The 22,517-nt window shown below is 46.4% G+C and overlaps 1 protein-coding gene across 1 annotated transcript in view; it reads left to right on the top strand.

The window, feature by feature from the left end:
- lamb2l (laminin, beta 2-like) overlaps positions 1-22,517 on the top strand; it is a 77,744-nt gene that overhangs the window by 28,467 nt on the left and 26,760 nt on the right. Inside the window, exons 4-15 of the mRNA XM_056302180.1 lie at positions 822-957; positions 2,528-2,601; positions 4,133-4,321; positions 6,371-6,434; positions 7,414-7,616; positions 7,933-8,053; positions 8,161-8,349; positions 9,543-9,722; positions 9,884-9,996; positions 10,488-10,567; positions 12,460-12,616; positions 16,311-16,451. Coding sequence (XP_056158155.1) covers positions 822-957; positions 2,528-2,601; positions 4,133-4,321; positions 6,371-6,434; positions 7,414-7,616; positions 7,933-8,053; positions 8,161-8,349; positions 9,543-9,722; positions 9,884-9,996; positions 10,488-10,567; positions 12,460-12,616; positions 16,311-16,451 — 1,647 coding nt within the window. The remainder of the gene's footprint in view (positions 1-821; positions 958-2,527; positions 2,602-4,132; positions 4,322-6,370; positions 6,435-7,413; positions 7,617-7,932; positions 8,054-8,160; positions 8,350-9,542; positions 9,723-9,883; positions 9,997-10,487; positions 10,568-12,459; positions 12,617-16,310; positions 16,452-22,517) is intronic.

Raw genomic sequence — 22,517 nt, 5'->3', positions numbered from 1 at the left:
CTGTGTCCCAGAGGTGGCAGCTGCCCCCCATTGCCACCCTGTAGATCCGCGCCTGTGAGGGGGAGGGGGATTCTAAATCGGCGACTTCTGTTTGAGATGAGTTTGGTGCGGGTCTCATTGACCTTCACCATGCATGTACATAAAATATACTTTAAAAACATATTATCTGATTTATAAATGGGGTGGCAACAGGGGTGGCAAGACTGTGTCCCAGAGGTGGCAGCTGTCACCCCTTGCCACCCCGTAGATCCGCGCCTGCCCAGGTATATTATGAGCAAGTCCAGTTTATTTAGGCTAGATGATTTCATACCCCCTAGGCCAGATTATACCCCTTTTGAAATAGCGCCCTCTGTAACCCGGGGGGGGGGTATAATCTTGACTAGAGGGCTATAGTCTGGCCAAGCCCAAAATATACCCCAGACTATAAACCAGCCTGGGCTATTTTACACTCCGGGGTATATTTTAGGCTAGGCCAGACGATACCCAGGTATAGTTTGGTGGTGGTGGGGGCGGGGGGGGGGGCTTATCTGGCCTGCTACACCTGACCGTCTCAATATTCACATCAACTGGAAACCCCTGTAATGTTTGAAACTGCTCAGGAGCTTATTAGAAATGACGGGTGGAGCAGGAAGGTACACGGGAAGTATTTTCTCACACTTTGGACCTGGAGCATTTCTGAGGTATACACCTTATAATCTATAAACCATAATAAAAGCTGATGTGTGGCCAGTTTCAAACGTTGACGATGATCAGATTCAGGAGCTGTTTTAGTACTGGTTTTTGGAGAACGTAGCTCAGTAGTGTGGTTTCTGTGTTTGCAGGAGTCGGACAAGTGCTTCCAGTGTAACTCGCAGCACCACTACGACCCTCACCACCACAGGAACAGCCACCGTGTGGACAACGTCATCTACCTCAAGGACGGCTACGGAAACCTCACCTGGTGGCAGTCTGTCAATGGTACGGGTGTGTGTGTGTGTGTGTGTGTGTGTGTGTGTGTGTGTGTGTGTGTGTGTGTGTGTGTGTGTGTGTGTGTATGTGCATGTGCATGTGCGTCTATGTGTGTGTGTGTGTGGGGGGGGGGGTCCTGCATGAAATTGATACTATCAAGTTTCAGAAATCACAGTCAGAAATACTTTATTCGTCATGCTCGAGGGGAAATTGGGTGATAAATGTAGCTGTTACATCCTCACAACACTGCTCAAAATGTTTGCACTTTGCTGCACACACGTGTGACTGTTGGAGTCTGCATGTGTACATGTTTACATGTTTGCTCTTGGATTGTGTTTATGAAGATGATTAATTTCGCTGTCTTGTCTTATAGTGGCTAGCAGGGCTGCCCCCGACCAAACAGTTGACTAGTAGCCATAAGTTTAAGCTATTTGTCGACTAGTCGGTGCACGTTTATTAGAAATGTTTCCATACCATTTTTCCAATACCTGAACTTGTGTATCTGACGATACCGAGTACCAATCCAATACCAGTGCATTAAATATATATACTGTATATATATATATATATATATATATATATATATATATATATATGTAGATATCTTTTTTGAACAGCTGTATACTACTAACCCTGTATGAATTGATTATTGCTATATCATGAAACATTATAATCATAATCACAATAAACTATAGCATCATTAAAAAATTGAATGATTTAATAATCCAATGTGATCATTTTAATTTTTTTCTTTTTTTGAGGCGTCAGAAAAAGGTTTGAGTTCCGGGATTGACACAGAATGTTATAAGCAGCATAGTTAATGCTACAGAGAAATACAAAACTACAATAATGAGTGTTTGAAATATGCATTTTAAAAGCGCACACATGAAGCGGGCTGCCTGGTTCCGGCTCCAGCACAGCGGTGATGAAGGATGGTTCTGAATGTGTCGGAACAACCCACACAGACATATCTGTTAATTCATCTCAACACAGTATAACGTCACACAACTTGTGAACTTGTAACACAATAACCGACACAGTAACTGTCCATCATTTCAAATTAAAAGCCCTCATACATTGTTTTTTAAAAATCTGTTTAATGGGTTTTGCAATTTTTCAAACAACACAAACAAACAGAGCAGAGATAAACTGGAAGAAGAAAAGTGGTAGTACAGGTGACATCATATGAAAGACAGATTGTCATTCAAAGCCATGCCATTACAGTAACAACAGGATTCCTGTAGTACGTGCACACATTTTAAATGTTTCAAACCGCTTCTTTTTTTTCTGCGACGAAGTGACCGGTCAAAACTTAGTTGACTGAGACTTTTCTCATTCACTAACGTTTGGTTAACTATATTATGGGGTAGTATAGTGGCTAATATTTATATGTATTTGTTTAATCATATCATATATATATATATAGCGGGTTTTTTTGTTTTTGTTTTTTTCCAAAACCATCAATGGTGTTGAGTGCTCGACTAATGAGGAGCGAAATATCAACATGGATACAGGAAAAAAGATTTTAATGCATATATATATATATATATATATATATTGACTCTTGTGTCCTTCACAGGACAGGAAAGTGTGAGCATCAGATTGAACCTGGAGGCTGAATTCCACTTTACACATCTCATAATGAAGTTCAAGGTATGTGTTTGTGTGTGTTCTGTGTGTGTGTGTGTGTGTGTGTGTGTGTGTGTGTGTGTGTGTGTGTGTGTGTGTGTGTGTGTGTGTGTGTGTGTGTGTGTGTGTGTGTGTGTGTGTGTGTGTGTGTGTGTGTGTTATCTGCATGCAGCAGAGACAAATACAAGAAAGAAATAGGGCCTATGTGTGTGTGCCTCTGGATGTGTGAGGTAAGATATGTGCTTGTGCATGTCTGTTTGTGTTTCTGTTTGCAGACTTGGCCGGGTGTGTGTGTGCTATATTTTCTCTTGTCACATTTTTCTGGCACTGCATTCCAAGGCACATGCATCAAAATTCCTCTTACCTGACAGCCAACATGCAGTAAAGTCTACACACCTCAGTCTGTGTAGTAATTTCAGGAGACAACAGCTATGTACAAGTGTCAGTGCTTATTTATTGATGGAGCCACCTGTGTCAGTCATGAATACATAAATACAGCCTGTCGGCGTTGCCAGAATTGTCAGCAGTGCCAGAAAGTTAAAGAGCAACAACACCTGCATATTACCACATTGCTAATTTAAGAAAAAATATAGAAAAAAGGATGAACAGTGAGAAAAAAAACCTGTTGTGAGAAGTAGCATGTATGTATTCATGAAGGTGTGGTCCATTTTTATAACCAAGCACATTTCCGCCTGCTGCGGGATTCAATCTGGAGTTGTACTGCACCACGAGGCGACATCGCTAACCGCTCGACTAAGAGGGGCCGACTACCTGGTGACAGGCCAGCAAGTCTTTTTGTAGTTTTACAGTAGTCACCCTCGTTATTCCCGCGCTCCGAAGAGACTTCCGAGGCTCTGCACGCTTCCGGACACTTCCGGATCCCACCGCTGCCACCAATGTAACCGAGCATATTTCGCCCGCTGCGGGATTTGGAAGTGTCCGGAAGCGTGCAGAACCTCGGAAGTCTCTTCGGAGCGCGGGAATAACAAAGCGCAAGGGCACGCTTCCGAGAGAGGGTGATTATAGTAAAACTACAAAAGACTCACTGGCCTATTGGCCAGGGGGTCGGCCCCCTTTAGTCGAGCAGTTAGCTATGTCCCCTCTTGGTGCAGTACAACCCCAGATCGAATCCCGCAGCGGGCGGAAATATGTTCGGTTACACACGGGCCTCGGTTACACATGGACCTACACGGAGGCTGATAGAGTAGAAACTCAGACACGTGTTCCAGTGGACAGAAGTAGCAGCAATATATGTGGAGAAACATTTCCCTCATCATTAACAGGACATTCTGCTGTTCAGTGGAAAATAAATTTAACCCGGTTTAATCTGGCAAAAGTTACATTTCCCGGTGGCCTCGACTCCGGTGGCAAACCTCGACCGGGGGGTTGTGGGGTTGACAGTGTTAAAGAAAAATACATGGCATGAAAAACATTCACCAAATACTGAATCAAAAGTCAAGCTTCATAAATTACAAATGAATAGCGTAATAAAGAGTGAATCAAGAAACCGTAATAAGATGAAGAGTTACTAAGACAGAATGCTTTCTCTCCCCAGACGTTTCGACCTGCAGCCATGCTGATTGAGCGCTCAGCCGATTTTGGTCGCACCTGGCGTCCGTACCGCTACTTTGCGCAGAACTGCACCAAGATATTCCCCAGCATCCCTGCCAACGGCCTGCGACACATCAATGACGTCATTTGTGAGGAGCGCTACTCCGACATCGAGCCTTCCACTGAGGGAGAGGTGAGAAGTCGCAGCAGCGGCAGAGACACCGGGTTGGGATAAATAAGTCTGCAGCTCTGCTCATTTTGTAGATTAGTTTTGTTTTTTTTTTGTTTATTTTTTTGGCTCAGGTTGGGCGGCACGGTGGCGCAGTGGTTAGCACTGTCGCCTCACAGCAAGAAGGTCCTGGGTTCGAGCCCCGGGGTAGTCCAGCCTTGGGGGTCGTCCCGGGTCGTCCTCTGTGTAGAGTTTGCATGTTCTCCCCATGTTTGCATGGTTTCCTCCGGGTGCTCCGGTTTCCTCCCACAGTCCAAAGACATGTCAATCAGGTGAATTGGCCTACTAGATTGTCCTTAGGTGTGTGTGTGTGTGTGTGTGTGTGTGTGTGTGTGTGTGTGTGTGTGTGTGTGTGTGTGTGTGTGTGTCTGTCGGCCTGTGATGACCTGGCTGCCTGTCCAGGGTGTCTCCCCAGCTGCCCAATGACTGCTGGAATGAACTCCAGCATCCCCACGACCCTGAGAGCAGAATAAGCGGTTCAGATAATGGATGGATGGATAATCGATGGATGGCTCAGGTTGTCATTTTTACCCCTGCCTCACCTGCCACTCCCTCATTGCTCCTGCTAGTCCTCCCCAGATGTTTCCCATTGCCCAGTCAGAGTGCCATTTATCCATGCCCATTGGTAGAATCTGTCTTTTTGTCCCAGTCCTCATATCTGTTCCGTTAGTGCTCTAAATACAGGTTTTGCCTTCCGCCTGTCTACAGTGTTCTGCCAATCTGTTCCCCGCCTGTTTGACACTGCCCCTCCATATATTAAAGCCTGCGTCTGGGAGCATATCTAGTATTTGGGTTGCAAGTGGCCCGGGAGGCAGAGCTAAGGGTTATTTGGGATAAGTTAGATAGTGACATAATTTCCGCTTCCGGTGTGGGAAGATGGCGGCACGACATTTGCAGTGGCCTCACTCAATACCGGTGTGGGAAGATGGCGGTGCAAATTCACGTTTGTGGCGGCCTCACCCATTACCGCCCATGCGGTGTCTTTGTCCACATCTGCGTCTAAGTTTAAGTCTTGTCTTCGTTTGATGGCTGGGAGAGCTGGCGCTGGATCGGCTGGGAGAGCTTGGTCTGCTGCATCCTCTGGGCCCAGGGACCACGGCCCTGCCTGGAGCTGCGACAGGATGCGGAAACGGGGCAGGCTAAGTTAACTGCTAGCCCATGCAGACCAGCAGTTCCGATAACATCGAGAGCTGTCAGCTGGCGCTGACTGTGGTGTTTTCGGTGTCGAGGGTGTATAGCTGAGAGAGCTGGGGGAGCCTGGTTTGCTGCATTCGGTGGGCCCAAGGACCACGGCCCCTGCCTAGAGCTGTGCCCGAGGAGGAAACACCAAGGGCTGTCTGACAGGACTGGACGCGGGGCAGGCTAAGCTAACTGCTAGCCCATGTAGACCGGCAATTCCGACAGTCATCCTGGCTGGTGTTTGTTCTCCTGGACAGTGATTTTTTTTTTTTGGGTATGTGTTAGTTTAGACATATGTGTTAATATGTGTGTTCTTGTACTTCTTGTAGTTTTTGGATATGTTTTTGTCTTTGTGTTGCACTGCTGTGGGCTGGGGGGAAGTCTTCATGGAAGACAGGCGGGATTTGTTAGAAATGATTCCAGATAGTTCTGTTTTGATAATGATGGAGGGCAGTTGAGTCAGAACGGTGATCTTGCCTAGTTTTAAAACTCTGGCATACATCCGCAGTGTGGATGGCAGCTTTTAGACCAGATGTGAGCCCAACCAGCAATTCACCGTTCACTGGCCTCCATGGTAGACGTCTGCAAATCACCCCTGATTCAGGAGGATATAGAGATTTCTTATTGACGTGCATTTATTTTCATGAATTTTGTGGCCAGTTTCACATTGGTTTTAGACTGTTGGTCATTTTCTACTTGGGTTTTGTTTAATGCCCATAGATTTGTGATTATCATAAGGATGTAAGATTTCAGTTTATATTTTTCACAATGTAAACTGATTTCATATATTAGGTATATGTATTTAAGCTGCAACACTTGTGGTTTGCATTGCAGGTGATTTATAAAGTTTTGGATCCTGCCATTGATGTGAAAGACCCATACAGTCTGGACATTCAAGGTCAGTAAAAAAGGGTGTTCAACTGTGACTTCTAGGGCGTCCGGGTGGCATAGCAGTCTATTCCGTTGCCTGCCAACACGGGGATCGCCGCTTCGAATCCCTGTGTTACCTCCAGCTTGGTCGGGTGTCCCTACAGACACAATTGGTCGTGTCTGTTGGGGGGGAAGCCGAATGTGGGTATGTGTCCTGGTCGCAGCACTAGTGCCTCTGGTCGGTTGGGGCGCCTGTTCGGGAGGAGGGACTGGGAGGAATAGCGTGATCCTCCCACGTGCTACGTCCCCCTGGCGAAACTCCTCACCGTCAGGTGAAAAGAAGCAGCATACAACTCCACATGTATTGGAGGAGGCATGTGGTAGTCTCTCTGCAGCCCTCCCCGGATTGACAGAGGGGGTGGAGCAGCGACCAGGAAGGCTTGGAGGAGGCTTGGAGGAGGCTCGGAGGAGTGAGGTAATTGGCCAAGTACAATTGGGGAGGAAAAAGGGGAAAAACAAAAGAGTGACTTCTAAAGCTTACGACTCTGTTACAGACTTACTGGTTTACACTGGATGACGTCAGACACTGACTCTATGTCATTAACATTCCAGAGAAAAGTGAAATAGTAGCTTAAGACATTCTTTAAATCAACTGAATATTATAGTGCCTGTCCGGAACACAGGGAATTGGGGTATGCTGGATGCAGTATAATTATGATAATAGGTGAGTTTCAGTACTCCGTAAAATACATTATAGTAAGTGCTAAAGGTCATTGTGTACACAGACAGGGATGGAACTTCCTGATTTTATCTGGGAGCTTGGAATCTGACTGTCATCTCCTCATCAAAGTAGTTGGTGAGGGCAATTACGCCGAAGCCGAAACAGAAGGGCAAAGGACGGGCAAGCATGGCAGCAAGATTTCCATCCTTGTATCACTGATATGATCCAATCTCCAGCATTAACTACAGTAAACAACAGTCAGGGGGCTTCTTTTTCTCCTCTACAGAGCTCTTGCGCATCACTAACCTGCGCATCAACTTCACCAAGCTTCTCACTCTGGGGGACAACCTGCTGGACCGTCGCCCTGACGTGCTGCAGAAGTATTATTATGCCATTTATGAACTAGTAGTCAGGGGGAGCTGCTTCTGCTATGGACATGCATCAGAGTGTGCACCAGTACCAGGAGTGGACACCAGGGAGACTGGCATGGTGAGGCAGTCTGCAATGCATCAGGGTTATCAACCACTACCCAGTACATGTGTCCTTCTCAGTACCATATTCCAATTTCCAATTCACACTGAAGACCAATCCAGAAAACATGCTAATGTGTTAATCCACGTCCTGACCCTATGAGCTGAGTCTTACCATCTAAGTAGAAAGTACTTGTCACTTGGCTGGTGTTGTGCTTTATGATGCCTAAATTGTTTTCATGATTTATGTAATTACAATCATGATTTTGCTTGATGACAACATGAAATGGCATGCTTTCATTAAGTGTTTTGCTGTGGTGTGGTTGATTGGACAGATCCACGGTCGCTGCGTGTGCAAACACAACACAGAGGGTCTGAACTGTGAACGATGCCGTGACTTCCACAATGATCTGCCCTGGAGACCAGCCGAAGCCGACAACCCGCACACCTGCAGAGGTCGGAACACACACACAATCTCATATAAATATACTAGATCAATTCTAAACACCCATATTTTACAAAATTGCACTGTTGATTTCTGTTTTGTGCCTTTCTTGATCCAGAGTGTAACTGTAACGGCCACTCCAGCCAATGTCACTTTGACATGGCGGTGTACCTGGCCACGGGCAACGCCAGCGGAGGAGTGTGTGACGACTGTCTCCACAACACAATGGGCCGCAACTGTGAGATGTGCAAACCTTTCTACTACAAGGACCCAAGCCGGGATATCAGAGACCCTCGGGTCTGTGTGGGTGAGTTAAAACATAAAGATGTGCCTTTAGCTAGTATGTCAACAGGTTGGCCACCAGCATTGTATCACCGAATCCTCCTCGAAACTAATCCTCGCAGAGGATCTCGCTCTCACTATCCGACATTTTTTGTAAATAACAAGTGACGAGTGGTACCGAGCCCCACCCATCCAGTTAGACAGTAGCCAATAGCTTTGAATTCATAAAACCACACCTATTTTCGGTTATGATTCAAACTCTCAATGTTAAAAAATGTGTTCAGAAAGGGAATTTCAGTCTCTCTTTAATACTCTGTATAATGACTTATAGAGAGGTATTCTAAGACACAGTACCGCAGGTAGAAACATCATTTCCCCCAACCAACAGCAGTGCAACACAAAGACAAAAACACATATCTAAAAACTACAAGAACACATATATCCAAACTAACACATATATCTAAACTAAATGCAAAAAAATCACTGTCCAGGAGAACGAACGGCAGCCAGGATGACTGTCGGAACTGCCGGTCTACATGGCTAGGAGTTAGCTTAGCCTGCCCTGCTTCCACGTCCTGTCAGACCGCCCTCAGCATTTCCTCTTCGGGCGTAGGTCCGGTCAGGGCTGTTGTCCCTGGGCCCACTGCATGCAGCAGACCAAGCTCCCTCAGCTGATCCAACACTAGCTCTCCCAGCCAGACACCTCCAACACACCTCCCTGCACTCCACACGTTGACACTAGAAACACGGTCAAGGCTAGGCGAGGCTGCTGCCAGACCACCCTCGGTGTTGTTGGAACTGCCGGTCTGCATTGGCTAGCAGGCCCAGGGACCTTCCTGGAGCTGTGCCCAAAGAGGTAACACCAAGGGCGGTCTGACAGACTATCCCCTGACTGAATACCTCACCATATATGTTGCTGCCAAGCATTTATAATGATTAAGTCTGGTTACACATTTTTATCAGTGTGTCTTATTTTGTTTCTGTTTTCACCTCTCACCCACTGTATGTTCTTCCCATTCTGTCTCTCTTTCTTGCTCTCCACTTCACATCTCTCATCCTTATATTCCTAATCACTGTATTCTCCTGTACCCATCCATATGTCATCCTTTCTGTCTTTTGATCTCTTTCTGTTTCATCATTTTCTCTGTTCTTACCTTCCCTCACTTTTTCACCATCTGCCATCCATCTCCTCATGCCTGTCTTCCTCTCTCCACTCAGTGTGTGACTGTGACCCAGTCGGGTCGCAGGAGGGCGGTGTGTGTGACAGTCACACCGATCTGGACATGGGGATGATTGCCGGCCAGTGCCGCTGTAAGGCAAACGTCAAGGGGACACGCTGTGACTACTGCAAAGAGGGCTATTACGGTCTCAGCCAGAATGACCCGCTGGGCTGCCAGCGTAAGTAGGAGTGTGTGTTTGTGTGTGTGTGTTGGGGGGGGGGGGTAGCTCATCACTAAAGGGCTTGGTGTTTGTGGGACTGATGATAAATGAAATTAGAAACTTGTCAATTACTCTTTAGTGACTGTGTGTATATGGCTGGTTGCATGTTGTCTCCTCAGCGTGTAACTGTGATCCTCGTGGGATCATCATGATGGGAGCGCCTTGTGACCAGATTAGCGGGGACTGCTCCTGTAAGAGATATGTCACTGGACGCTACTGCAACCAGTGTCTGGTTAGTAATACCTCTCCCTCCTTCAACATGTCTGCAGTGGGTTTGGTTGGGAGAGGCTCAGCCTGGGGCTATTGGTTCTGTTTCAGTTGGTCTTACTCAGGCTGCATGTTAAAACACGTGTAAGAATAGCATTGGCTAAAATGTCTGTCAGGCCTATTGTTCCCATGCTTTTGCCTGCACAGCACCTCATTCCACACTGTAGTGGTTTTGCCATTAAACAAGGTCAAATTAGTGTGATTATGACCAAGTATTTTCTTGCATCTGAGTCAGACGCACTTTATTTACCAAGAACAATACAATTACCAGAGTATATCTCAGTGGTATTCATACAAAGGTGTATTGCACATAAAAATTGCACATCCTGACTAGATGCAAAGAAAACAGTACATGAATCAAGAGGAAGACATACTGGTATCCAACAATACAATCTCAGACCCTTCCTCGTACATGTAAATACATCCTGACGTGATAATTCGTGTCCACCCCTGTAGCCTGAGTACTGGGGACTCAGCAATGACTTGGCTGGCTGCAGACCATGTGACTGTGACTTCGGTGGAGCCTATAACAACAGGTATGCTTTACAGCACAAAGTATTGATTTCTCCTACTGTTTTTCACTTCAGCGTGTGTGTGTGTGCGTGCCTATGTGCGTGCGTGCGTGCGTGCGTGCGCCCAGTAGTTTTGAAAGGAAAATCTTGCTGTATAAGTCTTCTTAGATATGCTCAGCTCAGCATGACAATATATACTGATCAGCCAAAACATTAAAACCACTGACAGGTAAGTGAATAACATTGATTATCTCATTACAATGGCGCCTGTCAAGGGGTGGGATATATCATGCAGGAAGTGAACAGTCAGTTCTTGAAGTTGCTGTGCTGGAAGCAGGAAAAATGGGCAAGCGTAAGGATCTGAGGGACTTTGACAAGGCCCAAATTGTGATGGCTAGACAACTGGGTCAGAGCATCTCCAAAACAGCAGGTCTTGTGGGGTGTTTGCTGTTTGCAGTGGTTAGTACCTACCAAAATTGGTCCAAGGAAGGACAACCGGTGAGCTGGAGACAGAGTCATGGGCACCCAACACTAATTGTTGCGCATGGTGAGTAAAGGCTAGCCCATCTGGTCCAATCCCACAGAAGAGCTACTGTAGCTCAAATTGCTGAAAAAAGGTTAATTCTGGTTATGATAGACAGGTGTCAGAACACACAATACATCACAGCTTGCTGTGTATAGGGCTGCGTAGCTGCAGACTGGATAGAGCAGGGGTGCCCAACTCCAGGCCTCGAGGGCCGCAGTGTCTGTGGGTATTTGTTCCAACCATGCACTACACCACCTGATTTAACTAATTAGCTCACCTCTTGGACCAAGAAGGGAAAGGAATTCATTTAATCAGGTGGTGTAGTGCATGGTTGCAACAAATACCTGCAGACACTGTGGCCCTCGAGGCCTGGAGTTGGGCACCCCTGGGTTAGAGAGACCATGATGACCCCTGTCCACCACCAGAGGTGCCTACAATGGACATGTGAGCATCAGAACTGGACCATGGTGCAATGGAAGAAGGTGCCCTGGTCTGATGAATCATGTTTTCTTTTACATCATGTGGACGGCCGGGTGTGTGTGCGACATTTATCAGGGGAAGAGATGGCACCAAGATGCACTATGGGAAGAAGGCAAGTGGGTTGAGGGAGTATGATGCTGTGGACCAGTGGTCACCAACTCTGTGTGTTAAATTACGGTTGGAGTGAAAAACGGCAGGGCGGTAGCTCTCCAGGAGCAGAGTTGGTGACCACTGCTCTAGACAATGTTCTGCTGTGAAACCTTGGGTCCTGGCATTCGTGTGGATGTAACTTTGACATGTACCACCTACCTAAACATCGTTGCAGACCAGCTACAACCCTTCATGGCAACGGTAATCCCTGATGGGAGTGGTCTCCTTCAGCAGGATAATGTGCCCTGCCACACTGCAAAACTTGTTCAGGAATGGTTTGAGGAACATGACAAAGAGTTCAAGCTGTTGCCTTGGCTTCCAAATTCCCCAGATCCCAATCCGATCGAGCATCAGTAGGATGTGCTGGTAAAATAAGTCAGAGCCATGGAGGCCCCACCTCGCAACTTACAGGACTTAAATGATCTGCTGCTAACGTCTTGCTGCCAGATACCAGAGGACACCTTCAGAGGTCTTGTGGAGTCCATGCCTCAACGAGTCAGAGCTGTTTTAGTGGCACGAGGGGGACCTACACAATATTAGGCAGGTGGTTTTAATGTTTTGGCTGATAGGTGTATGTTCCTGAAGCCTGCCAGCTGAGTGACTGAATCTGATGAGAGCGAAAGAGGGAAATGTAAGTTCATTTTCAAGAACAGGGCAGTCTAGAGTGTCTATGATCCAAAAGACATCATATTACACCAGAATGCAAAAGAGAACTGATAAAACAACTGTCCCTTTGCTGCTTGTGTGTCTGTGCCCTCAGGTGCATGATGGAGAGTGGTCAGTGTGACTGCAGGAGACATCTAATAGGTCGGCAGTGTTCAGAGGTGCAGCCTGGGTATTTCTGCGCTCCACTTGACTATTATAAATATGAGGCTGAAGAGGCCACCGGGCACTCCCCTGATGACTCTGCCCTGCCAGTAAGCAAGCAAAGTTCATTTTATCACTCGTTAGGAATAATCGTAAATCACTGCAACTCCCTTTGTCTTCCTGTAATAAAAGGTAATGTATGAACACAAAATTCACCCACTGCAAATCACAAGGTTTTGTTCAAAAAGCACATTCAGTTGGGGTGTCTGGGTGGCGTGGCGGTCTATTCAGTTGCCTACCAACACGGGGATCTCCGGTTCGAATCCCCGTGTTATCTCTGGCTTGGTCGGGCGTCCCTACAGACACAATTGGCCGTGTCTGCGGATGGGAAGCCGGGTGTAGGGTGTGTGTCCTGGTCGCTGCACTAGCACCTGCTCTGGTCAGTCGGGGCACCTGTTCGGAGGGGGAGGGGGAACTGGGGAGAATAACATGATCCTCCCACGTGCTACATCCGCCTGGTGAAACTCCTCACTTTCAGGTGAAAAGCGGCTGGTGACTCCACATGTATGGGAGGAGGCATGTGGTAGTCTGCAGCCCTCCCCAGATTGGCAGAGGGGGTGGAGCACCAACCGGGATGGTTCGGAGAGTAGGGTAATTGGCCAAGTAGGGGGGGGGCAGGATAAATTAAATAAATAAATAAAGGACATTCAGTAAGTCCAAAGGTTGTGTACCAGCAGCACTCATACCTGCCCTGCCTACGTGCTCTCAAGCAAGACCATCAAATTTCCTTAACAATTGCTGACCTTTTCCAGAAACTTGTTGACATGAGCAAGTTCCATGGTATGTATCTATACATCACATGCCCATGCTTACAAGGTCTAAAATTATTCATTACTAAGATCTTGAACAGTTCATGGGAGCACCCCCCCCCCTTTTTTTTCCCCAATTGTATCTGGCCAATTACCCTACTCCTCTGAGCCGTCCCGGTCGCTGCTCCACCCCCCTGCCGATCCGGGGAGGGCTGCAGACTACCACATGCCTCGATACATGTGGAGTTGCCAGCCACTTCTTTTCACCTGACAGGGAGGAGTTTCACCAGGGGGATGTAGCGCGTGGGAGGATCACACTATTCCCCCCAATTCCCCCTCCCCCCCGAACAGGCGCCCCGACTGACCAGAGGAGGTGCTAGTGCAGCGACCAGGACACATACCCACATCCGGCTTCCCACCCGCAGACACGGCCAATTGTGTCTGTAGGGACGCCCTACCAAGCCGGAGGTAACACGGGGATTCAAACCAGCGAGCCCTGTGTTGGTAGGTCATGGAATAGACCGCCACACTACTCGGAATGCCCCAGTTCATGGGAGCATTTGTACCTGCAACATAAAGTATAAGTATTTGCAATTTTGTGACTCATGTGCGGGGTGTAGTGTTGGGACTGTCCTTGGAAGTGTGTTTTTTCTGTGCTGTCGGTTAGAAAATAGGCAAAAGGTTATAATGGCGACCGTGTTTACTTATGGCTTCTGGAGAACACATGTCCCTTAAATGCATATTGTGGTGCGTATGACCTTGTGATATTGTCGGTTTATCTCAGCAGTCATGCAGCTGAAGACCAAACAACCCGGCAGCATGTCGGGGGAAACATCACGACTATAGCATGAGGCGATTTTGTGCTGCTCTGACCCATCCAACGTTGCCTTTGTTAGGGCAGAGGGGAGGCGTGTGTGTGTGTGGGGGGGGGGATGTGTGTAGGAGGAGTGTGTTGAGGTGATGAGCAGCTCATGGCAGGCACAGACACACAGAGACATGCTGATGGTTATCAAGTCAGGAGAATGTGGAGATACGGCGAGTCATTTCAACACGGGTGACTCGAGCCAAGCTAAAATAATATCTGTTCTCCTTTCTTTTATTACTCATCCCTCCAAGAGAGCGTTTAGCTCTCATCACTTGTAATTTATTCTTCAGAGGAAATTTGATTGATTTACAATTTCAAATTAACTGTTGGTGTGTGTGTGTGTGTGTGTGTGTGTGTGTGTGTGTGTGTGTGTGTGTGTGTGTGTGTGTGTGTGTGTGTGTGTGTGTGTGTGTGTGTGTGTGTGTGTGTGTGTGTGTGTTTGTGTGTAAGGGCAATGGAGGATTTATAGTAGCAGAGCTTTAGGAGTGTTTTGTTTCAGTTTTCACTGAACAGCTACTCATGCTTTTCATATTTCCTATTTGCATTACTTCTCGAGCTGTGTATATGCCCTGCTTCCTCCTCGTCCGCTCCTTCCTTCCCGTCCGGCCTGTTGCAGCAGGTCCTGGGAGCTGCAAGCGCTGCATGATACCATCATCCCCCTCGATGCCGTGTGTCCCCAGCAGCAACAGAAGAATGCCTGTGCTCTTTTCTAATCTCATCATGCATCCACTTTTCTTCTCCACCCCACTTCTCTATCTCTAGCCTACGTTGTCCTTTTTTTTCCTCACATTCTTCATCTCTCCTAATACTGTTTCTCCTCAGCTGCTGTCGTCCCTCCGCTACCTTCAGTCCCTGTAGCACTCCCATTGCCGCGCTCTCCTCTGTCTGCAGCCCAGCCCCAGCCCTCCGCCCTGTAGCCCCAGCCCTCCGCCGGGCTCTCCGCACTACAGGGCCAGCCCTCCACCCTACAGGGCCAGCCCTCTGCCGGACCCTTCGCCCTGCAGGGCCAGCCTCCCGCCGGGCTCTCCACCCTGCAACCCTGGCCCTCTGCCGGGCCCTCTGCCCTGCAGCCCTGGCCCTCCACCAAGCCCTACGCCCTGCAGCCCCGGCCCTACACCGGGCCCTCTGCCCTGTAGGGCCAGCCCTCCGCGGGGCTCTCCACCCTGCAGCCCTGGCCCTCTGCCGGGCCCTCTACCCTGCAGCCCTGGCCCTCCACCGAGCCCTCCGCCCTGCAGCCCTGGCCCTCCGCCAGGTCCTCCGCCCTGCAGCCCTGTCTCTCCGCCGGGCCTGCAGCCCCGGCCCTCCGCCCTGCAGACCTGGCCCGCCGCCAGGTCCTCTGCCCTGCAGCCTCGGCCCTCCGCCGGGCCCTCCGCCCTGCAGACCCAGCTCACCGTCAGGTCCTCTGCCCTGCAGCCCCGGCCCTCTGCCAGACCCTCTGCCCAGCAGGGCCGGCCCTCCGCCGGGCCCTCCACCCTGCAAGGCTGACCCAGCCATCCCTGTATAACTCCATCACTGCAAAAATCTGGAAATAAAGGGAGAATGAATTGGAATGTTGGAAACAAAAACAAAAAAAAAGAGGCAGGAAGAATGAAAGACTCAAACAGCTGAAGGCAGTTTGTTGGACATGGTGTTGAAGTTTTCTTACTGTATCTGCATACCATGTTACTTGAAGTACAATGATTGGTTTACTCAGTGTGCCTTCATAATGCCGTGGGGAGCCAGCTTTATGGAGCGTTTTCTGCTTCGTGGGAACCCTTTGGGGGGGACGAGGAAGACAGGGAGGATGCAGGCTGTAGTCAGGGCCCAGCGTTTGTGTGCAGAGCTCAGACTGCAGAGCTGCAGTGAACCATGAAACATCAAACACTAGCATAGATACCAAGCTGTCACAATGAGTTAGTGCTGCGCACACACACACACACACACGTTCCCTCAGTTTTCTCTTACACACTTTCTAAATGGCAATACAAGTTTTTTTCATTATTTAAAATGTTAATTTTTCACAATATTTAACAGATATTTACTTCAGGAGCACCTGCTATCTTAAAGTTACGCGTGTTAAGGACAAAAATATAAACATTCTCTTCTCCTCTCTTCTCTCCTCTTCCCTTCTCCTCTCCTCTCCTCTCTCAGGGCAGAGCTAGACCTCAGGCGGAGATCGACTGCGTGGAGCACCTCAATAACCAGCTGAGGAGGCACCGCCGTCACCGGCGCATCGCTGCCACTCAGCAGCAGAGAGCAGCACTGAGACGCATCCGCCAGCTGCAGCAGACGGTAGGCAGCTGATTCAACACATCATACACCATCCATCCATCCATTATCCAAATCGCTTACCCTTCTCTCTGGGTCACGGGGATGCTGGAGCCTATCCCAGCAGTCATTGGGCGGCAGGCGGGAGGGCACCCTGGACAGGCCACCTGGCCATCACTCAGGGCCCACACACATACACATTCACACCTAGGGACAATTAAGTAATGCTGGTTCACCTCACCTACATGTCTTTGGACTGTGGGAGGAAACCGGAGCCCCCGGAGGAAACCCACGCAGTTAAAAAACGTGCACAGTTCAAAAAGTGGATGCTATCATAAAAGGTTAGCCTGTTTATATCCATGCAGTGATGAAAGGAACTGCATTAGCTTTTCCTGCATAAATCCCCTCCTGTTGATTTATGCTGCATAATCTATTGGGAAAATATCACTCTACTCTAACTCCTCCACTTTGAAAACGCTGGCTGATAAAAATGCCATATGCCCCCAGATATTGGATATTTTGTGCCTTAAATACTGTGTCGTATGTCTACTCACATTCCACACCTCACTTATGTCAAAATCTCTGCGCTGAATAAATATTGATAAAATCCCAAGCCAGCTCACAGTCCAAAAGAACCAGAATCCCCCTCCACCCGCCTGCTGGTGGAATCGGATTATTTCCAAGTGTAAACCAAGTGAAAACTCAATGTCAAACTAATAGGAGGTGTAGACCTCATTTTAAGAGATTTGAATTTGTACAGATACATGAACTGACAACTATCAGTGGTGATGACTGACCGTCTGTGCATGTTAGGAATGGACGAAACAGGAGACAACACTGGGAAGTATCCACTCATATTCCATATCAATCACATTGCCATATATACAGTTAAGGTCAAAATTATTAGCCCCCAAGGAACTATGGAACATTTCCCTAAAATTCTGCCCAATGTTTGCATCATTCATAAAACTTTACGTAGTAAAACATTCACCAATGTTAAGGCCCCTATTTGGTACATTTTGGAATGTAAAATAAATCTTCAGGTTTGCTTTATACCAAATGTAGGGAAAATTGAGGTGGTCAAAATTATCAGCCCCCATGTGATTTTTTTGCTTTCAAACACACCTGAGCAATCAATCAGCTTTCAAACCACGCCTGAGCAATCAATCAGCATTGAACTTTACTTAAGGGACTCAAATGAACAGGGCTATTGGCACTTGAACACTTGATTGAAAGGGACTACTCTTAAATTCTTGGTAAGTAATTTCATCATGCCAAAAAGTAAAGAAATCAGTCTGGAACTCAGAAAGAGGACAGTGGATGCTCATCTTAAGGGGGAAGGCTATACTGCCATTTCCAAGCGTTCCAGTGTCTAGAACAGCTGTGTGTTGCATCATTGCAAAGCACAAGGAGACAAATTCTGTTAGAAACAAACCTGGGCCTGATCCAAAGTGCAAGATTTCAAAAACTTTGGAGAGGAAAATAGTCAGAGATGTCAACAACAATCCCCCGATCTCTGCCAAGATGACTGTTGCTGAACTGGCCTCTTCTGGACTTGATGTTTCAAGGAAGACTGTTGTGGCGGCTCTTCATCGTGGTGGGCTTCGAGGTCATCATCCACGAAAAACTCCATTGCTCACACAGCGGCACATCAGAGCCAGACTGAAGTTTGCCTGTGAACATCTGAAACATGGGCATGAGTTTTGGAAGTCTGTCCTTTGGTCTGATGAGACTAAACATGATCTGTTTGGGCACATGGATGTTGCTTTTGTTTGGTGAAGGAAGGGAGAGGCCTTCAACCCTAAAAACACAGTTGCCTCAGTTAAACATGGTGGTTGGAGCATAATGCTGTGGGGCTGTGCTGCTGCTTCGGGCACAGGGAACCTTGTTTGGGTGCACGGGATCATGAAGAAAGAAGATTATGTTGACATTTTGAAGGATAGTGTAAAGAAATCTGCTGCCAGTCTAGTTTTAGGTCGCTGCTGGATCTTCCAGCAAGACAATGACCCGAAGCATACATCCAAGTTGGTCCAAAACTTTTTGAAGGACACCAAAATCCAGGTCATGGAGTGGCCCTCTCAGAGCCCAGATCTCAATCCTATTTAGGATCTGTGGCAGGAGCTCAAGGTTAATGTTCATGCTGGAAAACCAGGCAATCTGGATGAGCTGGAATAATTTGCCATTGAAGAATGGGCTAAGATCCCTCAAGAGACATGTGTAGTTAGGAACTACCATAAGAGGTTGTTGTCAGTTGTGAGTCAGAAAGGTTTCGCTATTGACTATCAATTGTCAGAGGGCTAATAATTTTGGCCTTGTCATTTTTGTTTTTTCTTGTTTCAATTCAGCGCATCAGTAAAATATCTTAATCAAGCTTAGTGGAGATTTGGTCTTTGTTCTATTGGAAGCAATTAAACTATAAACACTTAGGTTATTTTCATTTCCATGGAAAAGTTAAGGGTTCTGTTTGATTTCATAAAGGGGGGCTAATCATTTCGACCTTTATATATATATATATATATATATATATATATAAAAGGGGCACGGTGGCTCAGTGGTTAGTGCGGTCACCTCACAGCAAGAAGGTCCTGGGTTCAAGCCCCGGGGTAGTCCAACCTTGAGGGGGTTGTCCCGGGTTGTCCTCTGTGTTCTCCCCGTGTCTGCGTGGGTTTCCTCTGGGTGCTCCAGTTTCCTCCCACAGTCCAAAGACATATAGGTCAAGTGACTCGGCCATGCTAAATTGCCCCTAGGTGTGTTTGTGTGTGTGTGTGGGCCCTGTGTGATGGCCTGGCGGCCTGTCCAGGGTGTCTCCCCGCCTGCTGCCCAATGACTGCTGGGATAGGCTCCAGCATCCCCGCAACCCTGAGAACAGGATAAGCGGTTCAGATAATGGATGGATGGATGGATATATACCAGCCCCCAGCTATGGGTTAAATAGTGCCACTGCCTAGTGGACACCTCGGGGGAGGAATAGGCTATGGGAGTAAACTCCTACAGAAAAAACAGAAACGTCTACAGTGCTTTTGTTTTTCTTGCCCTTTTGTACATGTTTAAGTGGGGGAGTACTGCTGATGTCGTGTGTGGCTGCCGCTTCTCCCTCTCGTAGCCCCCTTCCCATCCACCCCTGTATGTCTGTGTTATGTTTATCAGTCGTCTTCTTTCCCCCCGTTTATTGTAAAGCCACTTTGAGTGTTAGAAAAGCGCTAAATGAAATTGATTTATATAGCGCTTTTTCTATATATATATAATAAATCGTCATTTTTGTTTTTTCATATAAAATTAGATATTAAAAAATATATAATAAATCAATTTTATATTGCTTATATAAAACCTATATAAAATTTATTTATTTTATATATATATATATCGTCGTTTTTGCCGAGTATACACACCATCCTCATGCAATCACAGGTTTGTTGGGTGGGCCACGTAGTTCGCACGGCAGACCACCGGCTCCCCAAGGAACTGTTATATGGTGAACTCAAGCAAGGCAAACGCTCCCATGGTGGTCAAAACAAGCGTTTCAAAGACACCTTGAAGGTTTCGTTAAAGGCCTTCACCATCAACTACGACACAAGGGAACAGAAAGCTTTGAACAGAGGAGAGGGGCGTGCAGCTGTCCGAAATGGTGCCAACACATATGAGGCTGCCAAGACTGCTGCAGCAGAGAGCCACAGGCGGGCCAGGAAAGACCGTGCTAGCAACCCTCCAGCTACTCCCACTATCCCATGCCCACACTGCCAAAGAACATACAGGGCGCAAATTGGACTAACCGGCCATCTTCGCACCCACAGAATTCGGCCCCTACAGGATGACTAGATGGTCCTCATCAGCAGTGCTCTCCCACTTAAACACATACAAAAGGGCAAGAAAAACAAAAGCACTGTAGACGTTGATTTTCTCTAGGGGTTTACTCCTGTAGCCTATTCCTCCCCCGAGGTATCCACTAGGCAGGGGCACTATTTAACCCATAGCTGGGGTTAAATAACAAAATAATATATACTTAGCACAAAAAGTAAGGAAATGTGTGTTTGGTAGATCATTTCTTTGTTGTAACAATGCTTCTTGGCAATAAATCTTATACCGTTGGAAAGCCTGTTTATTTCCCTTTTAAATGGTGCCACATTTGTAAGGAACATGCATTTGTGGGATGAGCAGCAGAGCTGAGTATGTGGGTTGCACCCATGAAAAATTTGCCAAATCTTCACTGCCAATGCCAAACAGCTTATTTTGCTGTTGCTATTGACTCTTGTTTTGAGCCTCTGGTACCCCAGGTGCTGACAATCAGGTGCCTGATATAAGATTTATTGCCAAGAAGCATTGTTACAACAAAGAAATACTCTACCAAACACAAATTTCCTTACTTTTTGTGCTAAGAGTTTATATATACTATATAACTTTGTTAAAAGAACTACTCAACGGTAGAGAAAGTGCTCAACAAATGAGCAAAATAATCCAGTGAGTCAAGTAAATTCTTTATGAGACAGCACAAGCCTGTTTCATGCCATAAGCAATCATCAGCTGTCAATAAACATCAGGGATTATATATATATATATTATATTATAGGTACTACACATACAAGTAGGGCTGTGTGATATGACTATATATATCGTGTGACGAAAGAAACGTCTATAGTTTCATATTAAGTGCTATCATTTATTTCGTTGTGTCGCAAATCACACTCTTTACGTCAATATTTTTCGTCATTTGGACGACCCTTTCCGCTCTTTGCACAGCACGAACACAGGCAGGAAATTTGCATGAAGGCAATACTAACAAACATGGAGGACAGTGAACGTAAGGCAGAACAGGGTAACCCCGACCAACCAGGGCAAAACGAGGAGATTGTACTGAAAAGAGGGGCTGCTTCTACTATATGGACGTGGTTCGGGTATGAAAAGTCTGACACGGACTGGAAAAATGTACTTGTACAAAAGACTCAAACACCACGAGCCTATTTTACTGCCTAAGCAAGAATCCTGTCAAACAGCATGGAGACAGTCTACAGATGAGAGCTGCAAAAGCACAGTCGAGTGCTCAAAACAAACGCCAGACTCAGAGCTTGCAAGAGGCTTCTGCCCTGCGGCACGCCATACGTCACAGAATCCCAAAGATGGAAGGCGATGACTGCCATTTTATATTTACCTTTTTATATTTTATACATTAATGTTTTATATTACATTAATGTTACATGCTTAATTGAAAATTTGCACAAAGGTTCTAAATAAAAGGAGAAAAATAATCAAATATGAGCAAGTACCTTTTATTTTTCGAGTATATAATTCAAAATGTAATAAGAAATAGGCATTTCCATGTGGTCATTTTATATGAAGTATTTATTCATTGAATTTACAGAAAATGTGCTGTGCCGTGCTAAGTATCGTGATACGAATGACCTATATCATATGTATTGTTATGGTGATATGAATGACATATATCGTAATATGTATCGTTTTAGCGATATGAATGACCTATATCATATGTATTGTTATCATGATATGAATAACTTATATCATGATATGTATCGCTTTCATGATATGAATGACCTATATCGTGATATGCATCGTTATCGCCATATGAAGGACCTATATTGTGATATGTATCGTTATTATGATATGAATGACCTGTATCGTCATATGTATCGGTATCATGATATGAACGACATATATTGTGATATGTATCGTTATCGTGATATGAATGACCTGTATCGTCATATGTATCGTTATCATGATATGAACGACATATATCGTGGTATGTATCGTTATCGTGATATGAACGACATATATGTGATATGCATCGTTATTGTGATATGAATGGCCAGTATCGTGATATGCATCTTTATCGTGTTATGAACGACATATATTGTGATATGCATCGTTATCGTGATATGAATGGCCTGTATCGTGATATGCATCGTTATCGTGATATGAACGACATATATGTGATATGCACCGTTATCGTGATATGAATGGCCAGTATCGTGATATGCATCTTTATCGTGTTATGAACGACATATATTGTGAGATGCATCGTTATCGTGATATGAATGGCCTGTATCGTGATATGTATCGTTATCGTGATATGAACGACAT

The sequence above is a fragment of the Lampris incognitus genome, chromosome 2, assembly GCF_029633865.1.
Source record: "Lampris incognitus isolate fLamInc1 chromosome 2, fLamInc1.hap2, whole genome shotgun sequence".
NCBI classification, from domain to species: Eukaryota; Metazoa; Chordata; class Actinopteri; order Lampriformes; family Lampridae; genus Lampris; species Lampris incognitus.
The sequence above is the reverse complement of the archived record's forward strand: the minus strand, read 5'-3'. Positions and strand labels throughout refer to the sequence as shown.